General features: G+C 43.1%; 1 protein-coding gene across 1 annotated transcript in view; it reads left to right on the plus strand.

Moving 5' to 3' along the window:
• GALNT12 (polypeptide N-acetylgalactosaminyltransferase 12) overlaps window positions 1–15,392 on the plus strand; it is a 66,129-nt gene extending 50,737 nt beyond the window's left edge. Inside the window, exons 9-10 of the mRNA XM_064150056.1 lie at window positions 5,062–5,217; window positions 12,063–15,392. Of these exons, the coding sequence (XP_064006126.1) occupies window positions 5,062–5,217; window positions 12,063–12,200 (294 nt within the window). The 3' untranslated portion in view covers window positions 12,201–15,392. The remainder of the gene's footprint in view (window positions 1–5,061; window positions 5,218–12,062) is intronic.
• Window positions 15,393–16,025: the final 633 nt, after the last annotated feature.

Consider the following 16,025-nt stretch of genomic DNA (forward strand, 5'->3'; position numbering starts at 1 on the left):
GTGGAGTCACCGTCCCTGGAGGTGTTTAAAAGGAGGCTGGATGAGGCACTTACTGCCATGGTTTAGTTGATTAGAAGGGACAGGTGTAGTTAGGAGCTACAAAGAGGGAGCATGAAACGGGCAGAATTAGTGGAGACCCAGTTAGTGTAAAGAGGCAGGGGTACTGAACATGGGAGCACAGATTTTAGCTGACAAATGGAGACATGAGTACGTGTGACAGGCAGTAGTTGCAAAAGAAGTGTACAGAAGGGATTGCTGCAGGTAGGGGAACAGAGGAAGACTGAAACAAGACAAGACATAGAAGCACAACTGAGATGGGAAGCAGCAGGATGTTTCTCTCTGTTTTCTTCCTATCCCTCTCTGCTTTTGACAGTCATTCTTTAAAGTTAACAGGCTGCACCTAGTGGTGTGGCAGATGACAGTGGCAGGACCAAACCATTCAAATTCAAACATGTACATCTGCTACTGCCAGGTGACAGAACTGATGGTGACAGAGTTGGTCATCCTCTAGTTGTATCAGTGCTAAGGAGAGCAAGGAAATCCACCAGCTTCACAGATGTTTGCTGGCAACAGGCAGCCCATAACTTCTGTTTTGCCCTTGGAAGGGAATCTGCCATCTCTACCTCAAGCTCTTCTTCCTGCGCTCTTTCAGTCTGCTCTCATCATTCCGTTTAAGCAGCAAACTCTCATTACAAAGTTTTGCTCCAGTCCCCTGTCCTACACCACACATCATGAACAGCTCCAGTTTCTTCAGTCCATGGTCTTTAACACTTTTTTTCCATGCTGGCTGGCTCCTAGTCTAACATCCTTGTTTTGTCTTTCCCCTCATTTATTCCTCCCACCAGTTACTGTCCATCCTAGGTCATATTTTGCTCCTTTTCATGTGCTTTTTTTCTTTCCTGGCTAGCTCCTATTTTTAATCTTCTAATCTCTTCCTTCTCATCCTTTCATCCAGTTGCAGTTTATTCCATCATTCAGCACTTTGTTCCTCAAATTGTACTCCCTGTTGCACACTTACACTATCTTGTGGTATAAAGGAATGAAGTTTATTCTCCAGGCTTCAGCTCTGTAAAGTTATTCTCCAGAAACATCTTGACATGATTCAACATTATTGAAGGTTAAGTTGGGTAGCCACACGTGTCTTACACTCCAGTGCACCCATCCTCTGGCATGCTAATGGCTGCTGGCTGTTTATATAGGGGACAACTGCAAAACCTCTTCTTACTGGGAACAGTTCTTCACTTAAGTGATCTCTGAATATGTATGTGCACTGTGCTGAGAGGAGAGAGTTCTGTGCTCTTGATTGTTTATGAAGTCCAGCACCTGCTCCCATTTTTTATTTTAATATGTAAAACTACTTTTGGAAAACTAAGGTCTCTGGTAATTTGTTGATATTTTTCCTTAAATCGATAGACTAAGCGAGAAGGTTCCCTTTTGCCCTTTTGAGTTGTGTTTGTCTAAGCAGCCAGAAGATTAACTGTGGGTTGTTTAAAATCAGTGTGTTCCTTATAGCAAAAAGGTGAGGATATGACTGCAGTGGTAAAAGCTGAGTGTATGTGGAAGAGAGGCAGAAAGTAGGCAAAACACTGGCTACTCAATACTTGCATCTCAAGCTGCCAATGTTCTGTGCAAGTGCCTGCTGTGGTAGATGAGAGTGAAAGGCTTTGAAATTTAATACCGCTAAAGCCCGTTGCTCTCTTGGCATGGCTGGGAGACAGTCCTAAGAGCACCAACGTGTGATAACAGGAAGCTGACCTGGTATGGTAAAAGGATGGGAAATCGCTGATGAGCCTGCTTTGTCTGACTGCACTGCTCCAGTATTACCATTTGCAGCTGAGAGATCTGAGACAAATAGGAAGAGGCAAACAGATTGCTTAACAAAGCCCTCAGGTTTTCCCTGAAAGGGATTTTGCTGCTGGTTCTCCTACCCAGAAAGTACCTGTCAAAGATAAACTTTTTTCCTCCGTGCAGAAGAGTGGTACCCAGACACAGAGAGGGATGAAAAATGTGTTCTGGGATCTGATGAAGTAGCCAAAATCTATTTCCATCCCCTGTACCACAGAGCACTGATGCAGGTGGGGTGTATCCTGTAGATTTCCCAGATGCAATAAGCACCGTGTAAAAGGCATTATTAAGTTTCCCATGAGCACTTAAGGGAGTCTACTGGTTCTCTGAAGGAAAGAAATGCAGTAAGGCTACAAATTATTGAGCCATGAATCAGTTTGAAAATGCTTCCTTTCTGCCCACAGAACCATCTGGGCAAGGAAAGAGCACTAAAAACACCTCACCATTTAAGGCAGAAAAGATTTACCTCAGGTATTGCTGGAGCTTGAAAAGGCCTGAAGTATTTATTACTTTTGAAACAATATAGGGTAACAAACTGCATAACGTTCAGTGGGCAAGGAGGCAGCAGTGCTTGGTTGCAACTGCTGTAACCCTAATGCTTAATATTATCCCCAAATTAACCACTTTTAGTTGCTCTTCTCCAAAATCTGATGCAAGTCCTTGAGAGGCCATTCAGGAAATATGTCAGTAGTACAGAGTGCTCTGACTGTAGTAGCTGCTCCATCTATTCTTGATGCATCTGGTGCAATCAGCAGCTTGCAGGCTTTCACTGATATTGAATGCAGATTTCTAAAAGGAGTTATTATATCTTCTAAATCTGCTAATGAGCAGGGCTCTAAATGTGGCCTTGTAAAAGTGGCAGCTGTAAAAAAGTGTCCATCCAGACACAAATGAGCAGAAGTGAAGCTTTTTCTTTATTCATGACTCATAGGCTTAAAACGAGTGCCCTTGCATCTCACTGTGGAGTGCCAAGTAGTAGGCTTTCCATGTGCTAATCAGATACTGAACCCGGGAACTGTAAGTCTGAAGGCCAAGGAATACCCTTTGCCTTTCAGAGTGAAAAAAACAAACCCCTCCCAGCCCCCTTTCTCTTGCCCCCAAACCAACCAACCAAAAAACAACCAACCAGCCTCCCCTGCAAATGATAATAATGAAAAAAACCCAACCAACTAAAAAAAACCAGAGTTTCCTGGGTCTTATCTCAGCAGGTAAGCTTCAAACTTGAAGTTGCTGTCTCAAAATACTCTTTTCTTTTGCAACTTATCACAATAAATGGTGGGAAACAGATTAGCTCTAGGAGGGGATCACTTGCATCACTGCACAAAGAAAAGTCCTGGAGCTCCACAGACTAACACAGTGCAACAGCCATCTTGGCAGAGAAATTCCTGATTGTGATAAAAGGAGGGACAGATTACAAGGAGTCAGCATAGGCTAATCAGAGCTCTTATACCTGGAGATGTATGACAGACTTTGTGATCACATAGTCTTGGTTACATTAAAACCCTACTTCCAGTTTTTCTTTCAAGGTTAATTAGGTTGGTGGTTGCTAAGGGTGATTTTATGGTATGTTCAAGCATATGCATTTCTGAATCCATAGATTCATAGAATACCAGGTTGGAAGGGACCTCAAGGATTATCTAGTCCAACCTTTCAGAGTAAGAATATAGTCTGAATGAGGCCCAGCATCCTGTCAAGCTGAGCCTTGCCATTGTGTAATGTTGGAGAACCCACTACCTCCCTCTGGAGTTTATTTCAATGTCTAATAGTTTGAATGATGAAAAAAAATTTCTGGCCTCCAGTCTGAATCTCTCCAATAGCAACTTGTGCCCATTACCCCTTGTCTTTACTGGGTGACTCTTCGTAAAAGGGAATCTCCCTCCTCATGATAGCCACCCTTCATGGACTTGAACATGGCTATGAGGTCTGCACTAAGCCTTCTCTTCCCAAAGCTGAACAAACCCCATTCTCTTAGCCTTCCTTCACATGACAGGTCTTCCTGTCCTCTGATTATTCCTGTGGCTGTTCTCTGGACCCCTTCCAGCCTGTCTGCATCCTTCTTGTGTAGTGGGGACCAAAACTGTACACAGTACTCAAGCAGAGGCCTGACCAGCACCGAGTAGAGTGGGAAAATGACATCTGTATCCCTACTTGTGATACTCTGAATAAGGCAACTCAGCGTCCTGTTGGCTTTCTTTGCCACTGTAGCACACTGTTGACTCATGTTCACTTTTGTTCACAACCTACTTTTCTAGAGTGAAAGAAAACAAAAGAGGATACTTTCTCTCCCTCATCCTTTTGTTTCCACTAATGCAGCTATACTGTTGGGAACAAGTGATTTTCTGATGAGTATAGAACTCTACTGCATATAATCTAAATCAGATCTAAGCACTCATCTGTGATAGTCATCTAAATTATTTACATGCATGCTAACTACAAACAACTCTCAAACTCTGCTGCTGTTCAGTGAAGTCCAAAACTTGGCAAATGTCCATGGTAAATACAAAACTTCTAAGGAAGCCTTCAACCTTAATTGCTGCAGAAACCAGAATGTCTCAGAGTGTGTTCAGAACACCTCTGTTGAATCTTGTACTACAAGCACAGCCAATAAATTGTCTTTAATAAGAGTTCTGTTCATGTCTAGAAGCAGCTGTAGCTGATGTGCTTCAAATAATATCTTAAAATGTTATATAATAAAATGCTCATCACCATGCATCCTGAGTACTTTGTAAGTGGAAATGAACCTTGACCAAACTGCACTTGGAACTATACAGTGAGCAATTCCTTAATTAAAAGTAACATTGTTTTGTGACAACAGAATTGAGAAGGCATAATGTCAGGCTATAAACTGTTTTCCGTCCTATTTTTAAGGGTGATCTGGAATGTGAAAGCAGAATATTACAGTGTAATTTTGCAAGGCCTTTGATGCTGGAACATCTGTCTTCCAGGGCATTTATTCAGCATTTCATACATTTAAAGTGCTACTAGAATAAAAAAGTGCTGTGGTGAGATTGATTTTCTGTAAAAGAGTAAACAAACAGCGACAGTTAATGCTTCTTGAATATTTCCGGCAGAATTAGTCTCCACAATAGCAACTTTAATATGCTAACTTAATTATAGTATCTTGGTATAGTGTTTTAGTGTACCCTCCCTAGAAATACTTTCTTGTGTGCATAGGAAATGACTGATGGTCCTGTGTTTCTTTTCTTGGGTTTGCAGTTTTTCGAGTATACATCTCACAATGAAATACGTTACAACACTCGACAGCCAGAAGTCTGTGCAGCAGCGGATTCAGGGACAGACTACTTGACAATGTACTTATGTCACGAAAATGTCCACAGTATTCCTGAAGAACAGAAGTTTATTTTCAGAGAGGTAGGTGTGCCAGCTTGGTTTGGGGCTTGTTTTTCTTTTGGGAGTGGTAAAAGGAGAATTGTTGAGATTTTTTTCTTTATATTTTACTGGCTACACATCATGCAGGCCACAACATTGGCATAGATCTCTAGGAGAAATATGCAATCTCAGCTTTTAATATCTGAATGTAGAACCCGGGTGTAGAAGCAACCTGCAGATTGAATACAGAAGCAACATGCAGGAAGAATAGGAAGGTAAGGGAAATGCCCTTCTTAACCTCAGAGGAGCTGGGAAGGTTGACAGAGGTCTCTGTTCTATATACATCTAGTATCTTCCATGAGCTGCTCTATTTTCTCTCACATCTCATGCTTACTGTCTTCTGCTGAGAACTGAGGATCCTCCAAATAGCCCCTTCCCCAGCTAGTCTCATGGTTGGCCTACTTCTGCTCTCCTTTCATTGACTTCTTTTATTTCCCAGTATTTATGCCACTTAATATTCCTGAAACTTCACATCTTAGTATTACTTTACACTCTTCCATGCTTTTGAGCTGCTTCTCCTCTGCAAACCATCTGTCGTGCCCCTCCCTTCATTGAGTGCCTGAACTGCTCCCTGAGCTTTTCTGCAGTATAATGTGCAGTTGTGTAATTTGATGCACCATACTGGGACCAGTGCTGTTCAATATCTTCATCAATGATATAGACAGTCAGATTGAGTGCACCCTCAGCAAATTTGCTGATGATACCAAGCTGAGTGGTGTGACTGACATAACTGATGAATGGGATGCCATCCAGAGGGACCTAGGCAGGTTAGAGAAGGGGGCTTAGGAGAATCTCTTGATGTTCAATAAGGTGAAGTGCAAGGTCCTACACTTGCATCATGGCCAATCCTCATTATCAATACAGGCTGGAGGATGATGAGATTGAGAGCAGCCCTGCAGGAAAGGACTTAGGGGTACTGGTAGATGAGAAGGTGGACATGAGCCAGCAGTGTGCACTTGCAGCTCAGAAGGAAAATGGTACCCAGGGCTGCATCAATAGAAGCATGGCCAGCAGGTTGAGAGAGATGATTCTACCACTCTGCTCTGATGAGACCTCATTTGCAGTACTATGTCCATGTCTGGAGTCCTCAACACAGGAAGGACATGGACCTGCTGGAGTGGGTCCAGAATTGGGCTGCAAAGGTGATCAGAGGGCTGGAGCACCTCTCCTATGAAGACAGGCTGAGACAGTCGGGGTTGTTCATCCTGGAGAAGAGAAGGCTCTGGGGAAACCTTACAGTGGCATTTCAGCATCTAAAGGGGACCAAGAGGAAGGCTGGGAAGGTACTGTTTAGAAGGGCTTGTAACAACAGGAGCAAGATAGATTTGGGTCAAACATTAAGAGGAAGCTCTTCACAACGAGGATACTGAAATACTGGAACAGTTTGTGCAGAGATGTGATGAAGGCCCCATCCCTGGAGATGGTACAGGTCAAACTTGATGAGGCCTTGGACAGCTGGTTCTAAGTGAAGCTGCTATGGATGTGATCTATCTGCAAGACCTTTGACACAGTCCCTCACAACATCCTACTGGTCAAGTTGGAGATATATGGAATTGATGGGTGGATTGTTCAGTGGATAAGGAATCGGCTGGATAGGCACATCCAGAGGGTAGCGCTCAAGTGCAGATGGAGAGCAGTGGCAAGTGGTGTCCCTCAGGGGTCTGTACTGGGGTCTGTACTGGGACCTGTACTGGTTGAGATTTCTATCAGTCCTATAGGCAGTGGGGTCAAGTGCAGATTTGCAGATGACACCAAGCTGAGTGGGGCTGTTGATATGCCAGAGGGACAGGATGTCATCCAAAGCGACCTGGACAAGCTGGAGAGGTGGGCCCAGGTGAACCTCATGAGGTTCAACAAGTGCAGGATTCTGCACCTGGGCCAGAACAATCCTCCCTAACAATACAGACTGGGGGAAGAGGTGATAGAAAGCAGCCCTGTGGGAAAAGACTTGGAGATGCTGATGGACAAGAAGCTGGACATGAGCAGACAGTGTGAGCTTGCAGCCCAGGAACAAATCACATCCTGGGCTGCTTCCAAAGATGCATTGTCAGCAAATCTAGAGAGGTGATTCTGCCACTTTGTTCTGCTCTGGTGAGACCTCAGCTGGCCTACCATGTCCAGGTTTGGAGCTCTCAATACAGGAAGGACATGGACCTGATGGAGTGGGTGCAGAAGAGGTCCATGAAAATAATCAGGGGGTCATGGCATGAGTGAGCTGGGGTTGTTCAGCTTGGAGAAGAGAAGGCTCCAGGGAGACCTAATAGCAACCTTCCAGTACCTGAAGGGAGCCTACAAGAATGATGTGGAGCAGCTGTTTACAAAGGCCTGCAGTGACAGGACAAAGGCAATGGCTTCAAACTAGAGAAGAGAACATTTAGGTTGGATGGTAGGAACAGATTCTTTACTATGAGGGTAGCGGAACACTGGAACAGGTTACTCAGTGAGGTGGTTGGTGCCCCATCCTTGGAGATATTCAAAGTGAGGTGTGACAGGGCTCTGAGTGACCTGAACTAGTTGAGGATGCCCCTGCTGACAGCAGAGGGGGTTGGACTAGATGACCTTCAGAGGTCCCTTCCAACCCAGATCATTCTGTGAAACTATGATTCTATGATTGTGCTCACAGTGAGGGCATTGTACAAGATGATCTTCCAGGGTCTCTTTCAACCCAATGCATTCTGTGATTCTCTGATGAAAAAATACCTTATGCTCTACTCCTGCCCCAACACTGCACACATCTATACCTTTCTTCTGCAGCCTTAATGCCTACTCCTGAAGGGAGGTTTTAATTTTTAATCTCTGAAAGAGTTTCTGAATGCCTGAGAGAAAATAAATTGGATGAAAAATGTGGCCTTGGTCAAGTTCTGGAGTGTTATTATTTGGCTAAGGGAAAAGGTCATATAATATATCCAAATGGTATGTTTACATAATGTGTCTGCATAATGCATCTAACCTCCTCAAGCTCCATGGCTGACAAATTTCATGCTTAAATACTACCATAGGTGACTCTGGTCCAGACTGAAGCTTGCAGTGATAGTACTGGGTTAATTTTATGAATGAAGTTTTATTTTTAATGCTTGCTTTCAGCAAAACCTTTCAAGGTCATATGCATTAATTCCTAAGGCAGCACGTATTGAATGACCCTCAGTGACTTCAGGAAGTACTTGAGCAAACACACTTTTGGAACACATCTGTTTCCACTGCATTGCTAACCATTCATTTTAAGAATTATTTTAATCTTCTTTCTTTTTTGTGTTCACTTTGTGCCTGATTTAAATGTACTGCTCTGCTCCAGTTTCTCTCCTTCAATTGCATTAAATCAAAATCACCAGTCCCCACCTTTCAAGGCAAGTGATGGGTGAGGTGGCAGTACCACATTTCTCTTACTTTGTGTGGGGAAGTGTCAGACACTGGAAAAGCTGTCCTTATGGATGTAGCATAATCAAAGATTTGAACAGCCTTTGCAGCAGCTTGGCAAGAATTAAGCTCTTATGGGCACTGAGTCAAAAACGAGCGAGGCAGATATTGATTAGTCCCCTCAAAAATGTGAATTATCACAACAGAAACAGGAAAGTCATTCAGCAGCTGAGGCTGTCAGCAGAGCCACGAGCAAGCACATGCTGCTGGGCATCGGGGCCTGTGGCTTAAGGCACAATTAGTGTGACACTCCTGCCAGTGGAAGGAGCAGACTTTCAAAGGAGTCAGGGTTATGCTTAGAAACAGGGTGTTGGCATTTTTTTTCTGAAGCTGCCAGAGGCTTTGGAAATAATTATGCGTGGGATGTCACCTGGACTAAAGTGTGCTACTTTGAAGCAGGCTAGAATGTTTTGGTGAGAAGAACTAGATTACAGGCTGTGAAAGGAAAACAATGGTGATGTTTACTTCCCTCATAGGCTTACTGAGACATATAAAAACATAAGTCAAAACATAGATAACACACTTGGCACACCACTCTCACTTGGGCTGCTGGCTGAGCTGCATCTCTCTAACCTCACCCTCCACTTTGGACTAATCCACTTTGCTTCCTAATCCTATGGCCAGACCTCTATTCTTCCTTGGGACTGGGGTAAGGTTGAGAGGGGTAGGGGGAAGGTGCAGGGGTGGTTGAGAGCCCCTCCTGGGGACTCAGGTTTCTGGGAGGGGAGTTGTGTTTCTGCTTTACCTTTTACCTTGTATATTTCTGTCTATAACTGTATATACTGTAAACATCTGCTTGTATATTGTGCCAGCTGTAAATGATAAGCTTCATTCATATTTCCAGAGCTGGCTGAGTCTAGTCTGGATGATTTCTAAAGTGTGGGGGGGCAGGGAACACCCAAACCATCACACAAAGAATTGGACTTGAAGCAGGAAAGGTCTCCACAGCTGGCTATGCTGTCTTTTTATAGCTCGCTATCTTAGTTGACAGCACTCCTGGATTGTAGCAAGTGATGTGAACTAGAGATTAAATGTTCTTGGAGACTCCCATAATAGGAGGATCTGAGGCCTCAAAAGGTGTTCTTTAGGGAATCTCACTGTGGAGGCCTGTCAGACCTTACACCTCTGGCACCTCCAGCAAAGCAAGCTAAGTCCACATACATCTGCAGGCAGGGGGCATGCACATATATTTGTGCCTTTCCCAGTGAAAATATACTCTGTGAAGAAAGGGGAAAATCTTTTGCTAGAAGTGTATCCAACATTTACACTTAACTAACAGCATTCATACTTCACTTGCAAGATGTGCATAAGTTAGTGAATTTAGGTAATGCCTGTATTTGGCTTTGATGTTTTCTGTCCAGATTTGTAGTTTCATAGAATGGTTTGGGTTGGAAGAGGCCTTAAAGGTCATCTAGTTCAAATACCCCTGCCATAGTCTAGGGCACCCTGCACTAGACCGGATTGGTCGAGGTCCCATCCAACCTAGCCTTGAAAACCTCCAGGGAAGGGGCATCCACAACCTCCCATTTCAGTGTTCCACCACCCTTGCTGTAAAGAATTTCCTTTTAATGTCTAATCTAAATCTGCACTCCTCAAGCTTCAGTCTGTTCCCTCTCATCCTTTCAGTACAAGTCTTTGTAAAATGTCCCTTCCCAGGATTTTTGTAGGTCCCCATCAGGTGCTGGAAAGCCACTATAAGATCTCCCTAGCGGCCCAACTCCAGACCTGCTTCAGCAGTTGCATGTCCTTCTTATGTTGGGAGCACCAGAACTGGATGCAGTGTACTCCAGATGGGGTCTCACCAGAGCAGAGGGGAGGATCACCTCCCTTGTCCTGCTGGTCACACTTCTTTTGATGCAGCCCAGGATACAGTTGCCTTCTGGGCTGCGAGTGCCTGTTGTTGGCTGATATTGAGTTTTTAGTCAGCTGACACTCAGAAGTCCTTCTCCTTGAGACTACTCTCAACCTACTCCTTGCCCAGCCTTTGTTGGGATTGCCCTGACCTGAGTGCAGGACCTTGCACTTAGCCTTGCTGAACTTCATGAGGATGGCTTGGGCCCACCTCTCAAGCCTGTGCAGGTCATTTCAGATAGCTTCCTCTCCCTCCAGCATGTCAGCCAGACCTGACATCTTGGTGTCACCTGCACACTTGCTGAAGGTGCGCTCAATCCCAACAAAGATGTTAAACCACACTGGTCCCAGTACTGACACACCATGTGTCATTGGTCTCCATTTGGACACTGAGCTGGTGACTGCAACTCTCTGAGCGTGGCCGTCCTGCTAATCTTTATCCTTTGAGTGAGTGCTCTACCCCTCAAGTCCATGCTTTTCCTGTTTGGTGGCCAGGATGTCTTACGGGATACTGTCAAATGCTTTGCCCGAGTCCACGTAGATGACATCTGTTGCTCTTCCTTTATCCACTGATACAGAAAGCCAGCAAATTCACCAGGCATGATATGCCCTTGGGGAAGCTGTGCTGATTACCACTAATTACCTCTTCTTCATTTTCTGCATGCTAGTAAAGCCTTAGACGTTGCTATTCTGGCGCCATGACAAAAAGCAATAGAAGTGGATGAAGTTAGCACATCTTTTACAGGCCTAGATGTCAAGATAGGAATCACTCTAAATCAATACTAATGTAATTTTAAAAGCAGGATCTTCTGATAAAGTTTCAGAGATCCTCAAGTCAGGCATTTTGGCATGACACAGAATCACAGAATTACCCAGGCCAGAAGGGACCTCTAATGGTCATCTAGTTCAACCCCTCTGCACTGACTAGGAGCATCCTCAACTAGATCAGATCATTCAGAGCCCTGTCTAGCCTCACCTTGGACATATCCAAGGTGGGATGGGGCCTCAACCACTTCTCTGGGCAACCTGTTCCAGTGCTCAACCACCCTCATTGTAAAGAACTGTTTCCTAACATCCAATCTAAATCTGCTCTTCTCTAATTTCAAACTGTTTCCCCTTGTCCTATCACTGCAGGCCTATATAAACTGTCCTTCTCCAGCCTTCTTGCAGGCCCCCTTCAGGCACTGGAAGGTTGCTATTAGGTCTCCCTGGAGCCTTCCCTCCTTCAGTCTGAACAACCCCAGCTCCCTCACAGCAGAGGTGCTCCAACCCCCTGATCATTTTCATGTCACTCCTCTGGATGTGCTTCATCAGGTCCATGCCCTTCCAGTATTGAGGGTGCCAGACCTGGATGCAGTACTTCAGGTGAGGTCTCACCACAGCAGAGTGGCAGTCCTCATGAGGTTCACTTGAGCTTAGCTCTCCAGCCTGTCCAGTCCTGTGACATTTGTTTCTTGTGTGACATTTATTTCTGACTAATGTCTTCTGTTACTTTTAAAGCACACTGAGAGGCCTCTAACGTTTAAGATATGGAAAGCAAACACTATTTCTGTCTCTTGTAGGATGGTACCTTGTTTCACCTACAAACCCAGAAGTGTGTACAAGCTGAATCAAATGCTTACAATGGTAACCCAGCACCATTGCTACGACCATGTACTGGCTCAGACTATCAGAAATGGTTCTTCAAAGAAAGAAGTTGATCCAGATGCCACCTAGGATATAGCTGAACAGGAAAACAAGTTCTCTCTAGTCACCAGTTAGCCTCTTCAAAATCACTGGAGTGATATATTTTTGTATAGAAAGAACTGTGATTAGTTTACAAGCCTTGGATTTACTTTTCTGGATCTGGCACTAAGCATTGAGAGCTCCATAGAGTAAGTGCAGTGGTTGTCTCATGCCACAGAATCTGCTCTTTTCCTTTCCCCTTTATTTGGCTGCTATAGAACTGCGTCTGAAGTGTCTTAGGTCCTTTTCACAAGTGACAATATATTTTTTTAATCTACTGTGTGAAAGTAAGGCAGTCAAAATAATTGCACTAATGTTATCTGCCAACAACTTTAAATGTGTATTTTTCTACTAAACCATTCTGCAGTTGGGCCTTGTAACAAATAGTGGTTGATAATTCATGTCCTTTAAGTACCGAGAAGGTAAATGGAGGCCAGATCTGCCCTAAGTGACTACCACAGAACCCCCACTGAAGACTGTGTGGATTTGCACATGAAGGCAGAGGTCTGCATATTTTTGCACAAATAACAGTCTAGATGCATAATGATTGCACATGCTCAACAGTACTACACTTTAAACGTTGGGACAATTTTAGATGCTTATGGCACTTGATGAGTTCCTAATCATGCTTAAGTCTGGTTTTGGAGCAAAGTGGGGATTTCTTAAAGAAATAAGGTAACAATGTTTAAAAGTGACAGCCTGGGAAAAGCTGTTTAGATTCACAGCTGTGTCCTAGACTGCACAGCTTTAATGTTGTATGGGTTTTCAACATGCATAAAACTTTACAAGATCAGACCCTAGAAGTAATTCTTTTGACCAGTTTCAAAGTTAAAAGTAGTGAAAACAAATCTAAGAAATTGTATCTTTCATCAAATTGTAAACATTAAAATGATTCAGCAACTAACTGGTATGATCTGCAGCTGATATTAGTAGAATTGTCTTTCAAATATAACTTCCATTTCGTCTGAGAACTCCTTATAAAGTTGGCCAGGTCAGTGCATAGAGTCTTACTGAAAACCTGGGGTTTAATCTACAGTGGTACAAGATGTTCTAAGCCATGGTATGTGAGATATGCCTTACCCAACGAGACAAGTAGTCTGTCTAGCAATGTATTTGGTCACTGACCATCATCATTACAATGTTGCTTAAAAAAGTTCAGCTGTTAAAGTTTCTTTATCGGCTGGAGGCATGCGTATGTGTGTAGAAGCTTGAAAATGTCAGTCTCTTTTCCCTCAGAAGTCTTGGCATCTGTTTCAGTGAGTTTTGGGTGTATTTTGTTATTTGTGTTTGCTCATGTTTTCTATTAAAAAAAATGTCCAGTCTTTTCTTTACATTCTTATATATTCATGCCATTTCAGCATACCTATTTATACAGATAAGGGGTGAGTGGAGGGTTTCTGTCTGGTGGAGATGCCTGTGTAAGTTCTACCAAAGTAAACCCATGTAGATGGAATGTTTTTATGAGCACCTTTTGTCTCTGTGGTCTCAAATGATGAATCTGATGTTAGAATGAATAAAATATTTTGTGTTTTGGTAGAATGGGAAATATCTTTCCAACTTTTTTTTTTTCCTTATGGTCAGTGGCTTTCTTTTAATCATTTCTCTGAGCTATTAAGGCTCTGGTCCCTGCAGTGCTTAAGAGAAGACAACTTTATTTTATGGTCGTTCCCATTCCCTTTTCTGAACTCAGTAATGCTTCTGTTCACTTATTCACAGCAGTGGTGTGCAATTTGTGGAGCCAGAAATCAGAACTGTGTGAATAAAACAACCAAGAGAGCTCCAGCAACACAGAAAGCATTTTCTATTAATTTGTGCTTTGCTTTCTTGATTGTTGATTGAATTACATTAGTAAATTAATGACAGCTCACCTATTGCAATTGTAGACAAAACTCTTATTGATCTCCATAAACAATGAGGTTTTCTTGGCTTTGGGACTTCAGGATTTCATATCAGGTGGTAGTACAAAAGTGAAATTTAGTGATTGGAAATTATTTTCCATACATCTTCACACTCTGTACTTGTTTAAAGGGAAGTGTTGATGTTTTGGGTTTCTAGTTACATGCAGATGAGCTGTTTTCTCATATATTGGCAAACCTGCTGGCCTGGATTGAATGTTTGCTGGGCAGTCATACTTATCTTGAGTTCAAAAGTAGACACTTAGGTTGCCTGTTCAGTCCATTTACTTACCATTTTTTCTCACAGATGTCCTTTTCTTCTCCACTCACTGGGGCTGTATTAATACCTGGCTTCAGATTTGGAGGGTGAAGGACTGCATCAAGCACCTTCCAACAACGCACATCTTTCAACTTCCTTTTGCAGGAGCTCAGGGTTACCTGATTCTGGGGGCTCAGGGCCATCACAGGCTAGACTTCGGGCTTCTCCTCAGCAGGGAAGGGACTGGATGTCTCACAGAAATGGAAGAACTAGAGGACTTTAGTCACAAATTAGTAGTCACAAATTAATACTTCGTCTGGTTCTAACATTTTTGAAAAGGAGAGAGAGAGGAACAGTTTCCACATGGTCCAAATTAAGAACCAGTAGGTCTCCCCTTCCTCAGTATTCATCTTCTTTGTATACTTACAGCCATGTCCTTCTTTTTCTGTTTGCCATGGGAAAAAACTACCCATGTGAAGCACCCCAAACCTGCAACTCGAGCTTACTGATAAACTTAGATTAAAATAATGTGATGCTGGTAGCACAAGCTGGGAAATCTCAAGTCCTTCCATTTTGTACCATCACAGTTCAAAGTGAGAAAGGACGTTTTTTAAATACAGAGAGAATGACTGAATGAATTGTCCTGAGAAGATATCCTCCCAGTGTTCAGTACATTGTATAAAAATCTAGGATAGAAATGAAGAAGTCTAAATTTCAAATGGATTTTATCCTGTCCTCACTGCCTAACTGCAAACACAGTGTGATTCTGTGTTCTCCCAGGTTGCTTTCCTTCCTCATCTGATGTTCCTTTGATGTCCTCAGTTATGGACATGGTTGGGGCACAAAACAGTGCAAAATGTTTTACATATTTTCCATATGTTGTGCTGAATACACCTTGTGAGAGAAACAATAATATGCAAGGAGACTTTAACCCTTAATAGGTATTGTCCCCAAAATGAGAATTTGGAAATGTAATGGGGTTGTTTCTGATTCTTAATAAAAAATAGAAATACTTCTTAGTGTCTCTATTTATTTCTTTAAAAGTGCAATCCAGATTGCAGTCTGATATCTATTTTTTATCATATTTCTTTGAATTCATTAAGCAACTATTTTAACTTTAAAAAAAAGTTTATTTCTCCACTATTCTCCTTTCATTGCAACATTGTTCATCTTCTGCATACACTGTATTTTCACTTCAACAAGGTATTAACCTTCCTTCTAGGAAATAAACCAATAAAACTTCCTTACGTGGAGTCTTGACAGAACCATTCCACTGGAAGATTGTTAGAGTTTGCACCAACACACATCACAGTATCACAGTATCACCAAGGTTGGAAGAGACCTCACAGATCATCAAGTCCAACCCTTTACCACAGAGCTCAAGGCTAGAACATGGCACCAAGTGCCACGTCTAATCCTGCCTTGAACAGCTCCAGGGACGGTGACTCCACCACCTCCCCAGGCAGCCCATTCCAGTGTCCAATGACTCTCTCAGTGAAGAACTTTCTCCTCACCTCGAGCCTAAATTTCCCCTGGCGCAGCCTGAGGCTGTGTCCTCTCGTTCTGGTGCTGGCCACCTGAGAGAAGAAAGCAACCTCCTCCTGGCTACAGCCACCCTTCAGGTAGTTGTAGACAGCAATAAGGTC

The sequence above is a fragment of the Pogoniulus pusillus genome, chromosome 10, assembly GCF_015220805.1.
Source record: "Pogoniulus pusillus isolate bPogPus1 chromosome 10, bPogPus1.pri, whole genome shotgun sequence".
Lineage (NCBI taxonomy): Eukaryota > Metazoa > Chordata > Aves > Piciformes > Lybiidae > Pogoniulus > Pogoniulus pusillus.